The sequence below is a fragment of the Phaenicophaeus curvirostris genome, chromosome 3, assembly GCF_032191515.1.
Source record: "Phaenicophaeus curvirostris isolate KB17595 chromosome 3, BPBGC_Pcur_1.0, whole genome shotgun sequence".
Taxonomy (NCBI): Eukaryota; Metazoa; Chordata; class Aves; order Cuculiformes; family Cuculidae; genus Phaenicophaeus; species Phaenicophaeus curvirostris.
Window position 1 is genome coordinate 15,981,541 of NC_091394.1, and position 23,241 is coordinate 16,004,781.

Here is a 23,241-nt window from a genome sequence, read left to right on the forward strand (position 1 = left end):
TGGTTCAGTAACATTTGGTGCACAATCTCTTAGTTTCCCTCAAATAAGGGTAAACAATTGCAGTCCTGGAAAAGTGAGGTCTTATTAATAATCAAGGCAATTCAATTCATCATTTTCTCAGTGCATCTTGTATTTGAGTTAGCTAAATTGTCTCAAAGCAGTATGAAATCCCCAGATGAGTTTTCATTTATAGAAAACTGTGCCAACGCAAGTGGGTAGAAGCTGATGAAGCATCAACGTTCATCATCTGCTAATGGCAAGTGAATGAAAACCAGACTAGCCTTTAAGTGCATTGTTTAGATTGTCTTATTGAAATAAGGCAGTGTCTGTTTTTCTAAGAGAAATTATGGAACTGCTCCCAAGCCAGCATGTTGTTGGGAAAAACCCACTAAACAAGAAAAAAACCCACTTTTCCTATTAAAATTATAATTTTGATGGCAGTGAGGGATTGGTCTTTGTGAGCACTTAAATTTACTAAGACTTAGAAGATGGTTTGGACTGTAGATATACAAGCAATGCTTGCACTTGTCTTCAAACTCATGAGTGTACATTCCTTTGAAATTTAAATGAAAGGTTGGACTTGGGAGAGTTTTGAAAGAGGCATCAAATTCCCAAAAGACTAGATTTTTTAGCCTTACTTTTTCATTCAATTCTTCATCTTATCTGCAGAAAAGCAGTCATGTACAGTGCTGTAGCTGTAAGCAGTTGATCTTGTAGATCTCTAGTACTTGTTTTTGTCCCATTAGGCCAGAAATTTCATATCATCTTGGTTTATACACTTGAAGCCGAAACTACATTATCACAAAACTACGGATCTGGAAAGGACTTAAGAAATCATCAAATTCTCACTTCAGGTAGGGCAAAATATTTTTTGTTATTCGTGGTGCATGTTTTTCTCTAATTCTTTAAAACAGTCAGTACTTATGAAAACTTTGGACTCTTTTTGGATCTAAACCATTTTTACTATTGAATGTTCATACCCATGCCAGTGATTATTTGATTAAACTCAGGACTTCTTGTATACGGTATATGTTACTATGCAAACACAATCTGATAAACATCTAATGTTAACCATTAGTAAAATGGCTTTCTTACCTGGATTATTCTTTAGCAACACTGAAGATAGGAAAAATTCTTCGCCCGTGATTCATCTCTGTTGGTATAATGCAAATGTTTTGTGCCTTATCCTGTCCTTATTGCTCACAGACATGGGGAAACATTTAATCATTCTCTTTGTAGCAGGTACTTGAAACAATAGAGCTCCATTGTCATATGTCATTGCAAGACTGCCTAGGCTAGATAAATGTCACTCTTCCACTCTTTTTAGTAATGTCCTGTTGGCCAGGCTTCTGATCACTTCTGTGGGTTCATGTCTCTCCCGTGTTGTGGTACCCTGAGCAGGACAGTGCTCGTCAGTAATAAAGGATGAAACTGGAGCACAGTAGAAGCACTGAACATGGTGCCAGAGTGGAAGATAGGTGAACTTTTCACTGGGGCAAGGTGCTTGTTTTTACTTGTCAGTTTGTAGGTAATTTTCAGCGAAGTTGTTCTGAAGTTGCTGTGTTTTCTCATCTTTCCTATATTAGTTTGAACAGCAAAGTTACTCACTGGTGTCTCTTTCTTCCGTCGCTTAAGTCACTAATGAAATCATCAACACTGCTGCAAGGAAAGACCCATGTAAAGTCTTCTTTAATAAGACCTTGCTGTTTGTTGATACCTGCACTTTGACTGTGGTTTTACAATTAACCATGCACTGATGTTACAATAATGTAGTAATTTCTGTTTTCAGAGAATATGCAGGAATGGTGAAAGACTTACACAAGTATGTCCTGTGTTCATGTTCCCATGTCGTCAAGGCACACCACCTATTCTAGAGAAATATGGGATTGTTTTCTGTGACAGAGGAAGATGCAGCAGCAAGTAAAAGGCAATATTGTTCTCTTTCAGAATCTGAGGGTCGAGGAGAGTGAATTAGAGTTGCAGGGGTACTGAAAAGCTACCAAATCTGCTTTTTGGTTGGCAGAGAGATGTTGCAGTGCTTCCTTATTGTGGGTTACTGGGGAAAAGGGGATCTGTCATTTCTCCACCCATGCATGATGGAAGTCAGTACCTGGGCTGGGAGGAAAGGACTGGAAAAGGAAAGTCTTCTGCTGTGCAATCACAAGCAGAGGCAAGGCTGCTGCCGTTGTAGATCTGATTGTAGCATCACAACTATGGAGTTCCTCATGACTTGGAGTCAGAGGGGTATGTGCGTGGCTTAGATGGTCTCTCAGATTCCCTAGCATTACCCTAAGCCTCTGAGTGTCCCTCTATTTAAGTTTAGTCTGTAGACTTCATGGGTAGGGTGGCATCTTGTGTTCTGTCATACACCTGAACATATCACACTTCCCTTTGGCTACTGGTGTACGCAGCATAATCAAACCTCCACCCCAGAAAAACAGCTGGGCTGTTCTGAGGCCTTTTGCTAAAGCCGTGTGAGAAAATCTTTCAGGAGCAGAGGCTTTCCTTACACTGCACCAACAGAAAATTCCAGTTTCAGATTAGTTTGCCTGCTTTTGCAATATTTCAGTCTGAAATTGTTGCTGAGTTTTGTACTGTGGAAGAACCTGGGCATGTGAAACTAAATGATGGGTCTGCTAATGCATTGCTTTGAAAGACCATCTAGAATGATTGTGTATTTACAGTCAGGAAAAAAAAATACTGGCTTCTTTTTTGTTAGAAGTAGATCACAAAATTCCAGTCAGTGGCTCATGAAAATTCCTATCCAATTCCTACAGATTTTGGGTTCTCTGCTGTAGATAAAGATGTAATGTATTATTTTTACTCTATTGGTTTTAATCTATTTTTTCTATTTACTGATATTAATAAAAACATCATTCAATAACTTTTTTCTCTACAGCCAGAGGATAGATATCTCTATCAGTAGGGATGGTCCTTCCATTCATACTTTTTCTTAAATTATGGAGAATTTTTTTCCCAGAAGGAGCTTGAACTCTGGAAGCTGATTTCTGCAAGGTACTCTGCTGTCAGCAGAAGGAGAAGTTTGAAAAGTGTTGTGGGGAAATGGACTACATATAAAGATGCAAACACATATAATTTAAAGATATTTTGGCAATGATGATAATTTTTTACATATCTGTTGATAGATTAAGGTTATATAGAAGCATACCTTTAGCAGTGATGGCATAAAATTAGAAAAAAGAAAAACTTCACTTTCAAGAAGGTCATACAAATTCTGGGCTGGTATAGCTACAACTGGAGACATAAAAGAGGGAGAAAATACTCTAGTAGTGACAAGTGAGGAAGTGATAGGTAATTTGTTCCCAGGTTCTGTGATTAGCCTGTTACTTTCTGAACATCCCTCATGATTTTTTTTCAATTATTTAAATGATAAATTTGAAGGGTCCCACATTGATGTGATGCCTTATTGCCATATGACAGTGAGTCTTATTGTTGACTGAAAAAGATTAAATGTGATAATTAAAACACTGGGATATCAGCAGTCATTCCAAACCCAGATGTTTTGCACTGAAGAAGAGAGAACAAATGATCAAATTTTCAGAAACTTTTGCTGCCATCTGCTAAAAATACATACTAACTTTCCGCCTGTAAATGTCTCAGAAGGGACAAACTTGAGCATGCTGGGGATGGCACCACTGTAGTTTCATTCATGTAAATTATTTCTCGTGTGCTTTTAAAAATAGTTATGGTAGTACAGCTTCCCAAATAGTTATGACAGTACAACCCCCTCCTCTAGTGACCTGAGAGTAAGGATAATTTATACTAGGGAAAGTTTACTTTTATCTGTTTAATGTAATTCCCAAGAAGAAATACATCTTTTAAGAGTCTTATTGCCCTTACAGCAGTGGACAAGAAGCACCACCTTATTTATACCACTACAGTGCTGTCAACAGGAAAAATTGTGTGTTGAGATACGTGAGCCAAATGAGCTCAAATGCTTTTACTAGATGTATATTTAGGACAGACGTAGCAAGACTAAAAGACATCTGGCTCAGTCTATCCTATATAAGGTTCAAAAACTAATGGAGAAAACAATATACACAACAAATCCTCTCCATTTCTAGTAACTGTTCTTTTCAAGGGAAAGTAACACCTCTATAGTGTTGATCTGATCTTTTTTTATATTCCACCACCAGATGGAGATCTTTTCCCAAAGAAGTCTACATAAACTCTTAAGGAAAGCCCAAGGATCGTAAAAGTTATGTTTCCTTGTTTTGACAGTTAAAATCATCCATTATTAATGTCTTGTTACTGGCATTTCATTAAGGATTATTGTTGATTCGTTGTATGGACTTTGATTTTAAGGAGATTTTTTTTGAGGGAGCTGTGGAAACCAGCCTGATGTCTCTAGAACCCCCTATTTAACAAAAGAAGTTCTTAAAGATTAAGTTTACCTTGTTGCTCAGGCTGTAATATTACACTGGGGCTAGAAAAAAGAGGTGAAAATACCTATAAAGTGCTTTTGTGTTGAAACTAGTCCTCCATCTTAGAGACTTTGCTAGGAGAGTAATGAGCAGATATGAGCAGTCTCCCAGGCTGAAGGTCCTGAAGATGCACTGAAATGTAGATGCATAACAGGCAGACAACAGGACCTGAGTCCAATTAATTCAGCAGTCTCAATTAATTTGAGTTTTGGTTGACAGTAAATGGCATTTGTTGCTCTCTTCATGTTGCCTCACGAGTGAAAATCGTTAGTGCTCTTGTAATGGTGTTGGACATCTGGCACCACTCTTAACCCAGCAGTGCAGAGACCTTCTCCTGTGGCACTTGACAGAAATTCCAGAAGTCAGAACTCCTATGTGCTGGGTAATTAATTAACTTTCTGCGTGATGCCTCTGCTAATGTTTGATTTAGTTGTCTGGGCAACATAAGTCATGCCTGTTGGTGGTTGACATTGTAGATAGTTTTTGTGACTGAAGAGACCACTTGACTGCTTTTTCCAGAGAAAGAATTCTCTGGAGCTGCTGAAAACTTCAGCTTCTTGAGTACATTTCAAGTGAAAATCGCTGATGTCATCCATGATCACTGATGACATTAAAAGTGTACATATATTTAGATATAGGTGGCTGATATTGGTCTATCTTCCTGAGTCCTACAGTTTCTCACTTCCCTGCTTTGTGGGTCAGATGCTTTGCAGCCAATTTACATCAATTCCTGGCACTGTTTTTAAAGGAAGCAAGGGGGAACAGCGCGAAGTCTCACTTTCTGCCAACAACAGGAAGCGTATGCTCTTTGAGTCAGGCAGTTTGTTTCAACCATGCCTTTCATTGAACCAACAAATTACCAGACTGCAGATTCAGCCTTCAATATGGTAGTACCACTCAGCAAATCCCTGGAAAGGCAATAGCATAAATGGCCATGGGGAAAGCCATGTGCTGGTGTAATTCTCTTTTTTGAAGGCAGCGTTCTCTTTACAAACCAATCATCTAAGAGAAGGGAAGAGAGAGGAAATGGTGATAACATCCCTCTCTTCTTCTGCCCTATGGGTTTGAATGCGATGGAACTGAAATCTTGCTAGTGGTGACCACTGGAATAATCTCCTGTCAGCGCCCGGGATGATGCCGTGTAACATAACTGTCCTACCTACTGAATGGAGACAGGTGCACTCTTGGCTCTTGTACTTAATTTCTGTGTTTAAAGCAGGCTAAGTACTCTGTGGGGTCTCTGGGATTTGTTACACAGTTTTTCAATACTTCCATAAGTCAATCCAGAAATCCCTATTTTATTTTTTCCTGGTACATAGTTAAAACTGAAAGTAATATGAGGTTACCTTAAAAAAAAAAAAAAATCCTTCTCTGAAATATTCATCTTTGTGGAAGTAGTTTCCGAACCCATTTTTTGTATACTGATCGTACATGGCATTTGAACTATTCTTTATCTTGTTTTCTTACCAAGCAATATAACTTCTTAGAAAGCTAATTGCAAAAGCCATTTTTTTCTACATCTACCTTCATTCCTCCTGGTGTTTTCCTGATGCAGAGGCCAACTTAGTCTAAAGAAGCCAAGAATGAGCAAAGTGCCATTTTCTTAAGAACATATTTTTCATAATCTATTGCCCCTCAAATAGTTTTTATATTGTATAAATTTACTTCCACCTCCCACCACCAAACCTCTGTGTTTGTTTCTTTTAGGTGTTTCCCTGCTAACTGCACACCAACAAACCTTCCAAGTTGTGCTGTGGGGCTGAATAAACCCCTGTGAGGAAATGGGAGGTCTGGAGGTTCCTGGTTAAGACTGGAGGCAGATGAAGACCTCTGAGAGAACCATCTGATGGGTAAGGGCTTGGGCTGGGGCACTGTCTGCTTTCCTCCTGCACAGTCCTGTGCCCTTGCTGTAGCTTGGACACTCGAGGAGCTCATGGGCTTCAGCAGGACACGTCCCAGGCTGCAGATGCCAAGTGTGCATACGCTGAGGAGAGGCTCCCACTGGTGTGTTGTCAGGAGGCAGCTGGGATGGGAGAGCTTAGAAAGAAAGTCCCTGCTAGCCTACCTATGACAAAGCATTGATTCTGCTTTTCTGGAGAAAAAGCTCCAAGGATGACCTCAGAAAGCACTGAGAAAGACGGGCTGTGTAACTTCCTATGTTGGCGTGGCATGAAACAGGGAAAGGACTTGGCCCTCTCTCCCTGCAAACCATTTGGAGATCTAAGAGTCGCTGAGTGGCATCAGCCTTCCTCTTCTCACTGCCCCTGTGACTTTTGCTTGCTTAATGTTAGTGCAACCTAGGGTTTGGGTAAAGTAAACTGAAGTGTTGATTTAATTATAATACTCACAATATAAAATCATGCAAGTGTCCAGAGGGTTAGCAGCTTATAGCACAGTAATATGTGGAGACAATGGGTTCTTTAATTGAATATTTCTCTAATTGCAAAGGAAATTAGGCAAGCAGTTTATTTAGAAGAAGCAGAACCAAAAGGAAACCTCTTAGTTTTTTCCCTCTGCACATACTGTTTCTCCAGAGAAGCTGTGGTGATCCTGCAGAATTTGACAAGGAGGGTGTAACAAGTCCTTCCCTATTTTCTAGAAATCCCACCCTCTTTCCACAGCTTATCTGAAGTTTCTATTTTACACGTTGGTTTTTGTGCAAAGTCTCCAGTGAGCCCTCTGTTTTTTTTATGTCAATTAATCTGCTTAATAAAGCCATTATCCTTTTATTTTTCTTTGGAGCGCACTATTTTCACATGGCTATTACCCTGTTAGTCATATGTTTGGTTTTCTGTGGTTTTTTTATTTTTGTTTTGGTTTTTTTTTTAATTTATTTTATTTTTCCTGAGATACTTCAGAGTGATTTTGCATTGTGTTTTTAAGGCTTCTTAAAACACCCCAAATTGTTAAATTGGTTGATTACCATAAAATTATTTAAACAGCTCATTATGTGTCCATAGGAAAACTGAGAGAGGGCCTATTCAGTGCTGTACATCAGAGGGCCCCTCTCCCAGTATTGTTTTCCTTTTTATCTGTGCACTGTTGAAAGACATTTGCAAGCAAAAGCTGTCTCACTTCAACAACTGATCATGGAAAAGATGATGTATCTTTGTACATTTGGTCAAAATGTTTTGAAACTTTAGGTAACATAAGATGTTTTCAGTAACAAAGAAGTGGAAGGAAAACTGGCAACTGTGGAATAAAAATATAAAAATCATTGAATGTTTTTAATTAGACACACAGTGTATACACATAGTGTATACACATACAGTATACACACACTTTGATGTAATCTAAAACCTTAATTCTTAGACTTGTGACCTTTTCACAGCTCGTAGGAGTTAGTGCAAGGATCTGCAAATACAGATTCTTGAATTTAATATGAAGTGAATAGGAAGCCTGATCTGTGGCTGAAGAAGAAGCAGATTTTAGAAGACCTGGATAACAGTTCTTACCTTGCCCAAAATCTCATTGCATGATCATGTGTGAAGAATTTAGGCACTTTTTTTTTTGTGCTACTATTTCCCTCTCTGGACAAGGGGAGTGATGGAACAGCTTCACAGTAAAGCTGCTGGTACCAGTTTATCCGAAACTGTATGTTGGATTTTGAAAACTGTAGAATAAATTTATAGATATTAGGATTATATTCCTTTTTGATTCAGAGTAATTTCTACTTATTGAAATCTTATACCAGGTGTCCCCCACAGAGTCGATAAAGTAACATGCCTCCTGTATGTGAAACAAAAATGGATATTCTCCAGAACTGTGTGTCTCTGGAGACAGGAATATTAAGAAAGAAGAACTTTTTTTTAACATTAATGACAACATGAAAGGTATTGTTAAAAAAGGATTTACACTATGTGATTCTCTGCTTTGTCAGGTACTGAAGAAAAAAGGAAGTATGAACGTATAGCATGAGCACCTGCATTGGCTGTCTGCATTTGGGAAGGGGGAAGTTGCTAAAACCCAAAGAAAAAGTAGTTTTAGTTAACAAATTTGTTTTAGATTGAAAGATAATCAAGAGAAGAAGCCAAACTTTCCATAGTATAAAAGGCATGCAACTATTAAGAATGGTATTATAGTTTTCATTCCCTGAAGTGCACTGGTTTTGGTTTTTCTTCTGTGGTAATAACCCTTATGGTGGAGAGTAATTTCTTACCTGCTGATCTCGATGTGTTAATTCTTCCACCCAATCTTCTACCACCCTCCATTTCCCTTCTGGTATTCCTATCACTTCTGGTACATTTGCCCCTACCTCCAATGACCAAATTATGATTCGGCTATCAAGAACTATTTAATGAAGCTCAGGCACATACTTATAGTTTCTGTCTCCTGGTTTAGAATTTAGAGTTTTGTTGAAAACGTTTAATTTCAGACCTCTTAGTTAATAAGTGCAACTCATTGTCTTTCTCAAACTTTTCTAACTCTCTTTCCTGTATATTTCTATTCTTTCTGCTGACCAGGATCTAATCTTTGTTTATAGGTCAGTTGAATGGGATGTAACTGTGACCTAGGGAGGAGCAGCGTGCTGTATGTGCATGAACTGCAGCGTCTGTTAGTACTGCGTGTTCTTCAGCAGCCTGATGATTTTCACTTATTCAGGTTTACTCTGGTTACTGCAGTAGAAATTATCCTGTCAGGTACTATCATAACATCAGCGTGAGACCTTATAAAGCTGGTTTGTGCCTCAGCCAGCTTTCATTTGCAAAGGGATAGCAAGACAGATGTTTCCAAAGCAGAAGTAATCATTCTAATTTGTACCAATAGGTAATGAGTCAAAAAAACCCCCCTACATGTGTGTGTGTGTTAAGTGCATTTCCCATGTGCATTTGCTAGACTATGCAAATAAAATACAGTATATACATTATTAGTCTAGAACTGAGTGACTGGATGCAATGCAAAAATAAAGAGTTTGTGGATGTTTCAGAGTAGGACTTCTGAGGTGGGGAGGTAAGTCGCATACGTGGTGTTCTAAGGACAAAAAAATTAAAATTCATATAACAATGCTTCTGTTACTGCCCATAAATAAATATTTTCGGCAGGTATTTACTCTTTTTCTCCAACACGATGGAGAATGAGTCTATATTGTCTCTCATGGCTACACACAGGAATCTCCCTTGTACTATGAGGTAATTTTTTGTACTCTACGGCTATCAGTGAAACAAACCCAGACTGTTTGAATTCAGATTTGAGCCTCCCTTAGTATTAAGAGCTCTTTGGATCGCTGTATTCATTTCTATGATGTATTAAGGCTGCAGTAGATTTAATCCTTGTCCATAAAACAGAAACACCATAAAGTTAAAGCCATACCCAAACAGAAACAAAGTAGGGAGCAACAGAAAAAAAGAAAGCAGTCATTTACTTGTTGTACATCGTTTATACGTGTTAAACTGCCCCCTCCATATTCTTATTATTATCCCAGTTTTTTTGGTAAAGTTTTTTTGTGCAGAACTGGCAAGTGTGAAGGCTCACACAGGCTGGTGAGACTTCGCAGGCAGGGGACCACCCCACCACCTCTCCTGGTCTGGCTGGGAGAGATGCTGGGGCTCATCTGGAGCTCTTGGCTCAGCTCTTGGTAGTAAGGAGCTTGCAAAGGGCGTTAGCCCAGGCCTGTCATGTACCCACATCCAGGCTCTGTGAATTTTGTTGCATGCAAATAGAGGATATTAGCTCAGTTTCTGCGTTGCTTGTTCTTCATAGGATGGTGGGAAGTTTACAGACTTTAAATTGAAAATCAGAGCATGCTGAAATTAGTCACTAAAATTTCAACTGACAGAACAGATGTGACAGTTCTGGCAACAAAGGCTTCAGTAGAGAGCCACTAAGTCCTCCCTGCTTACATCACAGCGTTCCTTAGGAGACAGTTGAGAGCAAACTCAGGCAAACCCAGGGTTCAAAATTAAAATTTAATCATTTACTGGGAAACAAGAAGTGAAAACTGTCAACTGTGCCCAGATCCATTCAGATCGCTTCTAGGGACAGTTTTGATACCAAATTATCCTTGTTATGCAAATTTCCTCACCAACCGGCTGGTTCCCAGTTATGCATGGGGAGAAGCGGTGGCCACATCTGCTTCCCGTTTTGCCGTTTCAGAGACGAGCCATCTGTTTGGCCTCATCCCGAACAGCCTGCTCGGTGCTGATTAACTTCCTCACCCCGCCAGCCCCAGGCTCACTGTCTGCTGCAAGGTGTAGATTTTTTTTTTTCTTTTTTTTTTTTTTCTTCTCTAACTGCTTATAAACCAGAACCTTCACTTCTCTCCCAAGGGACAGGAAGGCGTTGGTTTGTGTGATTTGCAGCCGCCACCAGTGGCAGCAACAGCAGCAGCTGCCCTCTATCACTCACATGTTTCATATGTGTGGTTGGGACAGATAAAACTGGGAATTGTCCTGTGTCCTGAGAGAGGCTTTAAAACACTGAGACCTTACCTTATGGGACACCCTCCCTTCCCTCACCATATATCTCTCTCTCTATAAACAAAATGATGCACTGCTAAATGCAGCAAAAGTCTTGCTGCAGTTAACAAGAATCTTTTAGCATGAATAGGGGTTTCAGCCATGCTTGCTGCATCCATTTTTTTTGTTTAAATGTGATGAATTCCTGCCATCTGAAGCCCAGCTTTGAGTTGCTCACTCACCACTATCCCATTTTCAATGAAAATTTGCAAACTTTTGGCCCTCCTCTTCCATCAATACCCATCTTCTGGCAATTACAGCAGGTTTCAGAAATGCTGCATGTCTGCAGCTGCCAGTGACTTTGATGAGAATTGCACGTTCACAACCTTGAAAATTCAAAGTCAAATTTGTAGCCAAAAAAGATGCATCAAAAATTGAAATTGAGAAACTGGAACAATGGACCTTGTGCTAAGATTAAGACTTCTGTTGCTTTCTTCAGGCCAGGTCTGAGGGATTTTTGTCTTTTGTGATGCATTCAGACCAGAATTTGTTCTCATGAACTACTGGCCGATAGCAGGGAAGGATGTCCTGGTGCTCTGACCCACAAGACAAACAGGAATATTTTTTTCAGAAATCAAACATATTGGTTTTCCAGCTACAACATTTTCAGCTTTCAAAGTGTTGCTGCTGCTGCTGAAACTTGAAGCTTTCAGTGAAAACTTCTGTTTTGACCAGTGCAATATTCTCAGTGTATTTGCAAAGCCAGGAGCATTTCTAACCCTTTCTCCCCAAACCAGATGCTGAATTTCAGCCTCCCCTCTGCCCCACCCCATTTGAAAAAATAGGAAATTGTTACATTATCAGATTTGCCTGCTCCAGGTCTGGTTCCGAGTTCTCATTTTGCTGTCTACTAAAATAATCTCATGTGTTTTAGTGTATTTCTTGGTTTCAAAGACTGACTAGAAAATGCTTGTTGCTGAGCACATCTTAGTACTATTTTGGTATTTAGATACTTATATAGAGATTGGGAAGCCTTTTTGGGAGATCAAGGCTGTAAATACTTGCCCCTGGTAAGCTTTTGGAGTAGAAAAAATATAAATATGATGATTTTAAGAAAGTCTTTGAAACGTAATAGATGTCCAGAAGAGATTTTTAGGTACATAACCTTGCATTTATAACTTTGAATGTCTGTAGTTTAGTTCAAGGATTTATTAATGTTGATTGAAAATATTACATTTGGTCTATTTTGGTCATTATATTATTATTATTATTGAAATCGTATTTGCAGAAGAGTCACCCACTGAAACAGAAATTAGTAGTTCATACAATTTACCATGAACAAGCTATGATGGTGAACAAAAGAATTAGGACATTCAAAGGTTCCTTCTTATAGAAAAGTAGTTGTAGTTTATGATGATACCATATCATGGTAACTTAAGGAAAATATAGATTTTTGGAACATATAAAAGTATTGCTAACTATACAATTAGAGTCTGGGGACTTTAATCTTCTTTTGCTCATAATAATACAGTTTTACAAATGGAAATAGAGATAAAACTTTATAAATGGTGCTTTTTCTAAGCAAAGCAGTGATTGCGGTTTGCATTAAATATGTGATGTGAAATTTACTGTGCTGGAATGTGAAGGAAACAGGGACACCTGCAGAGAAATCACCTTTGTTATGGCAAATGGTAGAGATAATTTCTCCATGTTTTATTTTGAATTACCATGACTCTACATGCAGAAGTAATTGTGTTCTGTAATGACTTTCACTGGCTGGTGGGAGGGAAGGGTAAGAGGAGAGGGCTGGAGAGGAAGCAGCCTTCTCAAGTCAGCTGCTCAAAGGAGCTGCGTGAGCTTTGCGGCCACAGATGCTCTGGAAAGGAGGCAGCCAGTTATGGACTTGATTTTTAGCTGGAGCTGGCTTAGTAAGGCTGCTTCACATAGCTGTGAGTGCAGGGTAACTGGCACAGCATAACTCCTTTTGGCCACAGTAGATGGGTTGTGAGGACGGCCAGGATGAACTCCCCATGATATGGGCTATCGATTTGGCAGCAGCGGCTGGGGCTGTGTAGGATGCTCAGCACTCCCTTGCCATCACAGAGCTGTCTACTTGCACCTCACCATACATTGTCCCCCCACCACACACAGTCACCGCCACCCCCTCACCCCACAAAAGCCTTCAGCTTTACCGAACCTCTTCTTCACCCACTCAGAGAGTGACAGAAATGTTATGGGTTTGGCTTTGTTTGTTTTTTTTTTTTCACCACATTCTCTTGTCTGAAAAGATACATCTCACTTTGCAGACATAACTTAATAACGTTTTCAATTTTTATGAAATTTGCTTTTTTTTTAAATACAATGTTCTCAAAGAAAAATGAAGTTACAATATAAAAACACAGCAAAAAGAAAGTGTGTAAATACAACTTTTCTATTAGAAAATACAATGTTTAAGAAAGGACAGGGAAGCGGTTATTTTTTACTTTATATAACAGATATAAACTTAAAGCCACTCACCAAATTTACTCATTTTAGGGGTCAGCTAAACCATACCAGGGTATTGCACCACAGCAAAAAACAGAAAAAGGGAGATTACACTAAACTAGTTTTCTGAGGGCACAGTTTGTTCCGATGTACACACACACAATATCTTATTTTCATGCCATCCTTGCATATGTTCATAAATAAAAGTATTGAAACCCTTGTTTCTAAACAAATTAAAGATGATTTTGTGCAAAAAAGAAAAAAACAAACAAAAAAGCAACCCCCAAAAGCCCCTTTGTGAACAGAGAATGCTGTTTGCTCCTGCCTTTAAACTAAGCCCTCTGTTACGTTGTGTCTTAATATAATCATTTATACTACTCTACTTTTTAATATACAACATCAACATATTCTCTTATAGTATAAATAAGAAAACTCCAGACCCAGGAAACAAACCCACTGTGACTGACAGCGTGTCATCATGTCGTATGAACCATTTTAGGTATATATATACACATACATCTGCATATAAATCATTAATGATGCACAAACCCACAGGCAGGGCATGTGCATGTTGGCAAGAAAAGCGACACAGAAACTCATACACGTGCCATGTGTGCACAGAGATGTTGCAAAGGCAGGGAACCTACCTGGTAATCAGGAATCACATCTAAAAGCTAAGTTCAAGGCAGTCTTAAACTCCACTGGAGCTATGCTTGTTTACGCAGTTAATGAACATGGATTTATTTGTGTTGGATTGTAGTAAAAGCAAAGAAACAAAACCACCTGAGCAAGCTCCTGCCCCACTCCGCTTTATAGCTTTTTTTGTCTTAAAATGAAAGGGTAAAAAAAGAAATGACATGGGGTACATAGTGGCCTAAATCAAAGAACAGTAGGAAAGAGCAATCAAAGAAGAATGTCTCTGTATAGCCATCATCTGACTTCACACAGGACATTGCAGCAGGGCCGGGAAATTACTTTTCCCTGCTTGGGTGGTATCAATAAAAAATGGAGAGGGGCAAGAACAGATGAATGTATTCCTACCAGGTATGAAAAAATGAACCCATTTCAACTTTATTGCAGTAAAAAAAGGAAACTCATCACCACAAGCTCCCTGCTAAAATGTCCTCTTCAGGTGATTACTATACAAAATATGTGGCAATATCTTGTTGCCAGGTAGAGTCTGTCTGGAAGCTGAATATGTAGCAGGCATTGATGACAAAATCGTAGTTGGGGCATGAAAATAGCTGATGAATCCTTGTGCCTTCCCCCCTTGCACAGTGCCTTGGGCTGGGTAGTAACAAGCCATAATGCCTGTTAAGGCAACTGACTTACATGTGGGAGTATAGTGGATCACCTTTGGGTCTGTAGTTTACACTCATTTTTTGGATGGTCACTGTATGTGCTGGTGTACCTAGCATGTACTAATAATTTTTTTTCACTGTTGTGGATGTGTGCATCGGTCTATGGATGTTCACCCACAGCGTTCACATTTGGTGACATAGCTACTAAGTTAGCATGCACACATGCACTTTCAATGTGAAAACACCACTGTGCGCTTGTGTCCAGTGCAGTAAGTGTCTTATAGTTGGCATGAAAAGCAAAGACATGAGATTGTAAAAGCATACACTTGTAATTCATTATTTCATCAGTATCTTTTCTCTAACTTCAGTGTTGTTGCTCCTGACTTACACCTGCAAAAGTGAAAGCAGAAGAAGGAACTCTGTGTGCCTGCACTAGTATGTATATATAGGAAATGTATATCAAATATAGCTACACATATCAGGCCAAATTGGCCTAGGTACAAGAGTTTGTGGTTCCATCAAATTACTTCTACAATAAATATATGTGCTTGCATGCACTTCTGAATGGAGAAAGCATAACTGTATGACAAGACTCCTAGACTTGTTGGTTATACGATTGTGTTTATTGGAGAATACCCATTTACTGTGCAGAGTGGAAGTATTTATACATTAAGTTAATAAGATGGGTTATTTTTATGAGTGTTGCCCAGGAAGTATTGCAGCTTTGAGGACAGATTTTTTTATGCAGCTGCAAAAATTTGGTTTTTGCCCATCTTAGAGTACAAGGGTGTTCAGTGCAAGGAATGAACTATTTGGAAGAGGAAGTAAAGGGAAAGTTTTTTTTTAAAAAAAATTTTGTAATATCAGCTGTGTTTGGGGTTAGAATCTATTAATTGTAGAAGTTTTTATTCTAACTGAAATTACAGTATCTGCAGCAGAACCTGCCACAGAGTAAGCTCTTGGTGGATTTTACTGCACTTTGCAAAGTGTTGCAATCTCTGGTTCCCATTGAGCAAAACACCACTTTTTTAACCTTAAGATTAGTTCCACTGAAGTAAAAGTAGCTTAAAGCACATGGTGAAGTGATTTGTTGAATAGGAAGCTAGGGTTCTCAGCACCTTTGTGGGGCTTGGCCACTCATTAAACAGCAAGTGCCAGGAATAAGGGAGAAGACTACAGATTTTGACTGGCTGGTTTAATTCATCTCAGTGCTTTAAAAATAATTAAGAATTACAACACTTATGAGTAGACTCACAAAATGTACAAGAGGACATCTTCTGTGCACATAAAATAGGGTTTTTTTTTCATATGTAAGAGAAAGACATTTGGATATTTGCCAGGCAGTTTTAAAAGATGAAAAATGTGCATAAGGAGACTTTCCCCACACGTATTCTAGCTAGTGCTTTTCTCAACTGTACATCATACTTTTCTAAGTAACTAAAACTTAAAAAAACAAAGAAAAATTAAATACATTGTAACTTGGATATGCAGAGGGAAAAAAGGGGTTGCTTAATGAAAAGCAGGGTTTTGTTGGATAGGAGAGAAAATATTCAAAGAAGAGCCAACAATACCCTTTTTCTATACATTAAATGCAGTTCATTCTTCACATTTGTATATTACAAGGGTGTTTCTTCTGTCTTTCACATACCTGCTCACCTGCCTAGTGACACAAACAAGACACGCCGTGATGTCGATACCAGCAGCACCCTTGCAGATGGAAACGTTCTACTTTTTACCACCAAAGCAATGACTCTCTGGCTGAGGGGTCTCATCTCAACCCAGCTGTCTCTGAAGTCATCTGAGATGGGACCCTCCAGCTTCAGTGGAGTTTATTCTTCCCCAGAGTCAAATAATACCAGGGAGTCAAAAAAACATACATCTAGTGCAAGAGCCCTACACTCACGGTGTTAAGAGAGAAACCTTGGCCACTCCTGCCTGTTGCATCCTCATCTGCGTGGTGCATCCGTCACATGGTTGAGAGTTTTGGCAAGGAAGGCTTGCAAGAAGCATCAGTTAAAGGAAGGCCTTTCAGCTACGTGACTACAAAAGCTTCTACTTACATTAGTAAAGGTTTTCGGTGATCAAATATTTTCAGTAAAAACTTTAATACTCATTTTAGAAAACTGAGTTGCAATACATGCTACCAAGAGGAAAATGTTTTCTTGTGGGAGAAGATATCTGAACTTTTGACTCTCTTGTTACTGTTACTGTCCAGCCGACTTGTGCTTTGTTGCTGTTGTGACTCGTGCAGCTCCAGTAATGCAGCTGTTGAGGCTGTATCTGTGTTGGAGGAGTTTTAACCCATGTGGAAACGGTGCTCCCCTCGAGTTATGTGGGAAGAAAATTCATACCTGTCCTGGCTATGGTAGCCACACATGTTGCATTCAAAAGGGTCGCGGAACCCGTGGCAGCCCATATGGATCGTATACATCACGTGATCCAAGAAAAGGACTCGACAGTGTTCACACTTGTAAACTTTTACTTGCTCCCCACTGCTGCTGATCACTTTGAAAGCATCCTGGGAATTGTCAGTGCCTGCCCTCAAGACATCATATTGCCTGCTTTCTTCTTTTATGGAGATGCCATTTCTTGCGTGGGGACCTATATGGTTTGTCAGGTAAATTAGGCCACTGCGTTCCTCATTATTACTCTCTGTATCTGTTGAGTCTTGGCAGCTGTTGCTGGGAGAGGCATCCCGTTCAGAGGAGACAGATTTGGCTTTGGAAAGCAGCAACAAGTTTTCCACTGCGTTGTCCTGAGCTGTATGGTTGGAGCGAGCCTGATTGTCCCCAAGAGGTTTGTGGAGCTGATACATGGGGCTGATGATGGGCACCACCTCAGAACCACCTGGTGGTGTCTGGACAAGGGGACGCAAGGACTCGGCCCCCAGGTAACTGATGGCATTATTAATGGCTTGATCAATAACGTGTGTCTGCATTATTTCATTCTCCTTCTCATAGTTGGTGGTGGCATCATATGGAAGATCGCTCAGACATTTCTCACCTGCAGTGAAAAATAGTCAGGAGTTAGAGGGCTGATTTTTACATAATTAAGGAACCAAACGTCATGGATTAATAAAACAGCAACATGGAAGAAAAGGAGTTGATCAAATCCACCTCTGAAATTCACCTGAGGTATTCATAGTTCTCTAACATAGCTGGTCAGAAAAATGGTTGGTCATTTTTTTCTTATTTTTTTTGACAAGCAAAATAAGTTCAGGTCTTAGAAAAAACAAATGTATCAAAACAGATTATGGAAATAATTATATGGGGGCTCGTGTGAGCTACAGATCGAGTGTTTCATTCTCTCTTTCTCCTCTCTAACTGTACTCTCTCATTTGCCTCCCACAGTGAGCTGATGCCTGTCTATGTGGTTACTGAAGACAGTGTACCAGCACAGTTACAGGGAGCGTCACCTCTGTGCTTCAGAGCATGAAGCACATTATCAATATTTTCCCTAAAATATTGCAGTTTTAGACTGGAAATAGTATGTTTCACTTTTAGAACTTCTATTTCTTACAAATAACCTGCATTGGCAATGTGGTCATGTGTAATTTTGGAAAAAAAAATAACAAAACCTTAAGTTTTCATATTGCCATCTCCCCTACCTCTTGTTTTTTTTTAAGAAATAGTAAGTTAGACACATTACCAGAAGCTACTAATCCTAGAAATTTTGTGTCAAATAGTTAACATTTCAAGGAGCAGCCAAGAACCATGGGAAAAATTTAAGTGCATTTGTAGTAGGAATATACTTTTTACTACAAGGTAAAAAGCCTTATACAGAGGAAGACTGCTACTTGTAACTTTGATTTGTGATGTCAACAGTAAGGAGGAGACAATTTTTTTAAAATCAGACTGCACTATTGTATCTCTAGCTGGGTGCCCTAGTATTGAAAGCTGAGTTTCATTACAATTTATTAAAATTCCTAGACAGGTAGGACTGAGCAAAACGGAGAACGTAGAAGCTCGGAGTGGGAGAAACTGATTTACAGAGATGCTGATTTTATGAACCTGAACAGTCTTCTCAAACAATGTAAACCGTCAATGTTATTGTCAGGCGTCTAAAAAACTTTTGCAAAGGGGTAGGAAATTATCACAGATTCCTAGGGACTACCAGTAACATATTGTTTACAGTCTGGATGGATTTTCTAGCTCTGCAGATCTTGGGAAATTCACTGAAAGTCACAAATATCTCTGTGAGTTGCTGTTACCATTTCCTAATCAACATGACATTTGCTCATAGGCTTTGGAAAGTCCTAATTTGTTTAAAAGAAATGCTAATAGGAGCATGGAAAATATACCAGAAGATCCAAAAACTGATTTATCAACAATTTCCCACCCAGTTTCTACTCAAATTGACTGTTTGAAGTAAGCAAAAAGCCCAGAAAACTTCTAGAATGACAATTACAATGACAGAACTAAAGTGCAGAATGTCCTGCTGTCTACATTGCCTTCAAGATATGGCTTCATACCAGTTTTTCCATCTCTGGAAGTAGAGAAAGAAGTACTATGAGCATTGCCTAAGCTCTATGAGGGATGTAGGGTACAGACACCTTCAAAATGTGCTGCACAACCTTCTTGTTCCTCTCCTTTCCCTGTTATTCTGCCAATTTGAGAATCCCTCTATTGGTGTGCACTCTTGAATTAAATATATAACCCCCTCTTCCTAACATGACCTTGATATACTTGAATCAAGAGTACCCTTGATTCAAGGAGGGAAAAGTGAGGTCAAAATAATTTTTGTTCCACAGGCACTGTACAAGACTGAAAAGTGGGACTGATCTTCATAATACACAAGATTTTGGGCATTCAGAAGGCATTATAATAGCTGTTTCTTGGGTAGTGTTTGCTTTCTGCAGCATAGTTGGACTGAGAGGATCAAGTGTTCCTTAGAAAAAATCGTTTCCCAGCAGTGAAACAGACACAAACTTGAAGTAGATAGGTATCTTTTCTATATCTGAGCAATGCAGATAAGACTTGCACTCATTAAAAATAATAGCTCATTTCTGTGGTTATTAGAGCATAAGTAAATGAAACTGCTAATGATTTGATGCTCTTTGTACTGCTCAGGGTTCTTCAGCAGGTACCTAAATAGTAAAAATGCACTCAGTGCATGTGGACACTTCTTTCTTTTCTTTTTTTAATTGTTTTTGGTTTTAACCCCTCTTTTCTTTGCTGCCTTTTGTTGTAACATAATAAATATGTGTCAACCTCACCTGTACATCTTACTCTCCACTTTGGATGGCCCAGTTCTGCTTTTGGGTCTGAGAGCTATTCCAGTTTGGAATACAGAGAGAATTTTACAGATAGCTGGCTTAATTTGGTGAACAATCTCACTATTGAAAGCTAATAAATTTAGCCTTGAGTAAAATGAGTGAAGCAGCCGTCTTTTCCTTACGCAAAGGATGTAATTTGCTCCTTCTCCCTGGAATTCATTACGAGGATTGGGAAGACACGGTAATCTACAGGAGCAATAAACATGTTTTATTACCCCAAAGTTCTCCTGACCAGCCTGTCCAACTTTGTGTTAATCAGGAATGTACCTGTTACATGAAGCAGCAGGTGAGGATTGGAAAGGAAAGGATTTGGGGGCATTTTCATTCAGAAAAGTTCATCCTTTTGAAGGTTAGCAAATTTCCATAAATATCTGCTGTCAGTATGTTGTCTTCCTACACCACACCCTGAATAACTAACTGACAGGGAACTCTGCCCTCCTAAAACCTGCAGCTAAACTGGCTGTCTTTAATGTTTCTCAGGGTGAAGAGAGAAAAGGAGAATGAAAAAAGCTAGTCCACACTCACAGATCTATTCATATAGGATATTTGGTAGTACCTTTTAAATTTTAACACTATTGGTCTTCCAGGAGCTTTCACAGAATTGGTATTTTGCTTAAAGCAATCAGTTAATGGAGTATCTAAATGAATCATGTTTGCCTCACACAGTTGATATGTTTCTGGTAAATGCATCTACTAGAACTTTTGTCCTTTTATAAGCATAAGCATTTCTTATTCTCAACTATCTCCTGATCTTGTTGCCTTTGGATTTGAAGATGATCTTGGACTTCCATTTCAAACTTGCTGTTGCATCTCCAGGCACGGTTGAGATTCCCCATTCCTTGCCTCAGAAATACTAGTTTTCCTTTCACCCTTGTGTCCTCATTGAAGAGGGCATATTCAGAATTTCTGCCCCATAAACTGATCTTTTTTTGCTGTGACTTTTGACTGAAAACCTTCTCAAAGTGTATTTTTTTTTCAAAGACTTCGGTTTTCTCTGATTGCCTCCTATAGTATAATATTATAAATGAATGTGTAGAGAATCTACACATGTGTAGAGGATCTAACTAAATACGAGTATATGCTGTCCTCTGATCTCCCATGTTTTTATTTATTTGGGACTAATTCTACATAGCTGCACAATATTGTCTGAGGGTCTCAGTAATACAAAACTGTTGTAACCACTGCTTGGTATGGGCTTACCAAATAGAACAATATAGATGTAGCCTTCATCTTTTCATTTTTAAGATAAAAAATATTAAGTGCAACTTGGCATGAAGTTTTTGCATAATTTACTGGATATTCTCATAGATGTTTTCATTTATGTATTGTTCTCAGTCCTAAGTTTATTTATTTCCTATGCTCAACTATTCACAATGCTTCCAGAAACACCAGTATGCCCAGATCTGGATGTCATCCAAAAAATCACTAAAATAACCCTGAAAGTGTGGTCAAGTGCTTTCTTAGTAGGAAACTTCTATTCATGTCTTCATGTTCTTAAAGCAACTTCAAAAGCCTATCCAGATCTCAGAATGATCTTTTTCATAAGCATTTGAAAAAGACGTGAAGAAAACTTAAAATTGATCTCCAGATGTGGAACATTAAACATGCAGAATGTATGCTGAAGAAGTTTGGTTGCTTTTTTCCCCCCCAACACTTTGCTGTTCTGCTTCTATAGAGATAGATACTGATAATTTAGTAAAATAAGTAAAATCATAAAGCAAAAGTAAAAATCCTATGAGATGTTTTGGGGGGTGTGGTTTTTTTTTTTTTAATTTTTTAGGAGACAGCAAACGTTTAACTCTTACCAACAAATTTCTGAGGCATAGAGCTCTTACGTTTGGCGACGTTACTTGCTAGTCTATCCAGCACGAGGGATCTTTCTGACCCTATCTTGCACAGGTCTTCAGCCATTTCACTCTGGTTAGTTTCGTCTTTTATGACTGAAATCAAATGACATCAGAAGGGTTAGGCACACTTGTTCCATTTTAATGGAACTATTGTCTTCAGGTTATTGTTTCTCAGCTAATGTCTTTTAGCTCCCAACCAGCTGGAAGGAGGAGCTCACCTCTGCAGACACAGGACGATTCTGACTCTTGTTAAAAGTCCCTCATGCTGAATAATCTATGTACGTGTTCATGTTTCCCTCGTTTGTGATACAAAAATGAAATTGCAACTGCAAGGTGCCTGCCTGTATGTAATATAATCATTCCACCCCCATTCTACAGCTACTCTTTTACTCTTGTGAAAGTTTCATTATTCCTGAAAGATGTGAAATCAGAGTCTGGTGGACAGCTGGGAAGAGCAGGTGATCTGTCCTAGGCTGCAACAACCTACAATACCAAGCAGAAGAGTACAGAACTGGTTCATGAGTTTCTGCTGCAGCAGCACATGTTGTGGTGACAGTGACCGGAACAGTGACAGGGAGTCTCAGGGATTTCTGTCCCATCTCCATAAGATGGAAAAGGTTGTGACCAATGCAGGATATGGGCAGAATTTGGTCATGAAGATGCAGGATAGTAAAGGGCATTGGTTGTGTCTAGTCATCATCAAATGAGCATCTAGCAAGCATCTTGTGGTGGCTAAGGCTTCCAGATACCAGTTCATGAAGAAACTCACAGAGAATGTTTTAAAGTAACCCATTCAACAGGGAAACAAAAGAATTTTTAATTAAAAGCTGAAATGATCAAGAAATATCTGTTTAGGACATAATGACATTCCACTTCTAATCAATTAAGAGAGCGTAAGTTATGTATCCAACTTTACATCTTTTAATATTGCAACTTTTAAAACTGCTAAGCCCCCACTCTCCAACTGGCTATAATGAATGTTATACTATTTTCCAGCCTTTGCAACTGACACCTTCTTAAATTTGCCACCAACCTGATAACTATTTTACTGTAATTTAGTGTCTGTGAACGGAAAAAAAACCACCATCTTTTCAAACAAAAATCCATGAGTGAGGGAAGAAATTGTAGTTGACCCTTTTGAAACTTCATAAAATAATTCTATTGTTAATTTATGTAGACCTGTCAAGACTTCAGCACACTTCCACTCAGCTCAAATGCAAAACTTCAAGTAATATCTCTAAGAGAGAACTTCACATGGACAGTGAGAATCCAGTCCTCTAAAATAAGAATTTTTCCATTAAATTCATCAGGTTCCTAATTTCATGCTGAATCTCCTTCTCTTAAAGAAAGCAAACACAAGTTAAAATGTAAATAAAATCCCTTGTTCCCTTTTTACTCCTCTTTGCTGGATCTTTCCCTTATTTAAGTACTTTCTCAATTACATTTGTTAGATTTACAAGCTGATGGAAAGCTTTTACCCTTTAGATCCTTTCA

At 38.9% G+C, this 23,241-nt stretch overlaps 1 protein-coding gene across 14 annotated transcripts in view; it reads right to left on the reverse strand.

The window, feature by feature from the left end:
- Positions 1-15,478: 15,478 nt before the first annotated feature.
- Positions 15,479-23,241, reverse strand: part of IKZF1 (IKAROS family zinc finger 1) — a 66,553-nt gene continuing 58,790 nt past the window's right edge. For 8 of the 14 annotated variants that reach the window (XM_069853442.1, XM_069853437.1, XM_069853440.1 and 5 more), the window contains 2 exons: positions 21,706-21,840; positions 15,479-17,628 (listed from right to left, as the gene is read on the reverse strand). In XM_069853442.1, coding sequence (XP_069709543.1) covers positions 16,922-17,628; positions 21,706-21,840 — 842 coding nt within the window. In that variant the 3' untranslated portion in view covers positions 15,479-16,921. The remainder of the gene's footprint in view (positions 17,629-21,705; positions 21,841-23,241) is intronic. The other 6 variants (XM_069853448.1, XM_069853435.1, XM_069853438.1 and 3 more) reach the window with 2 other exon arrangements.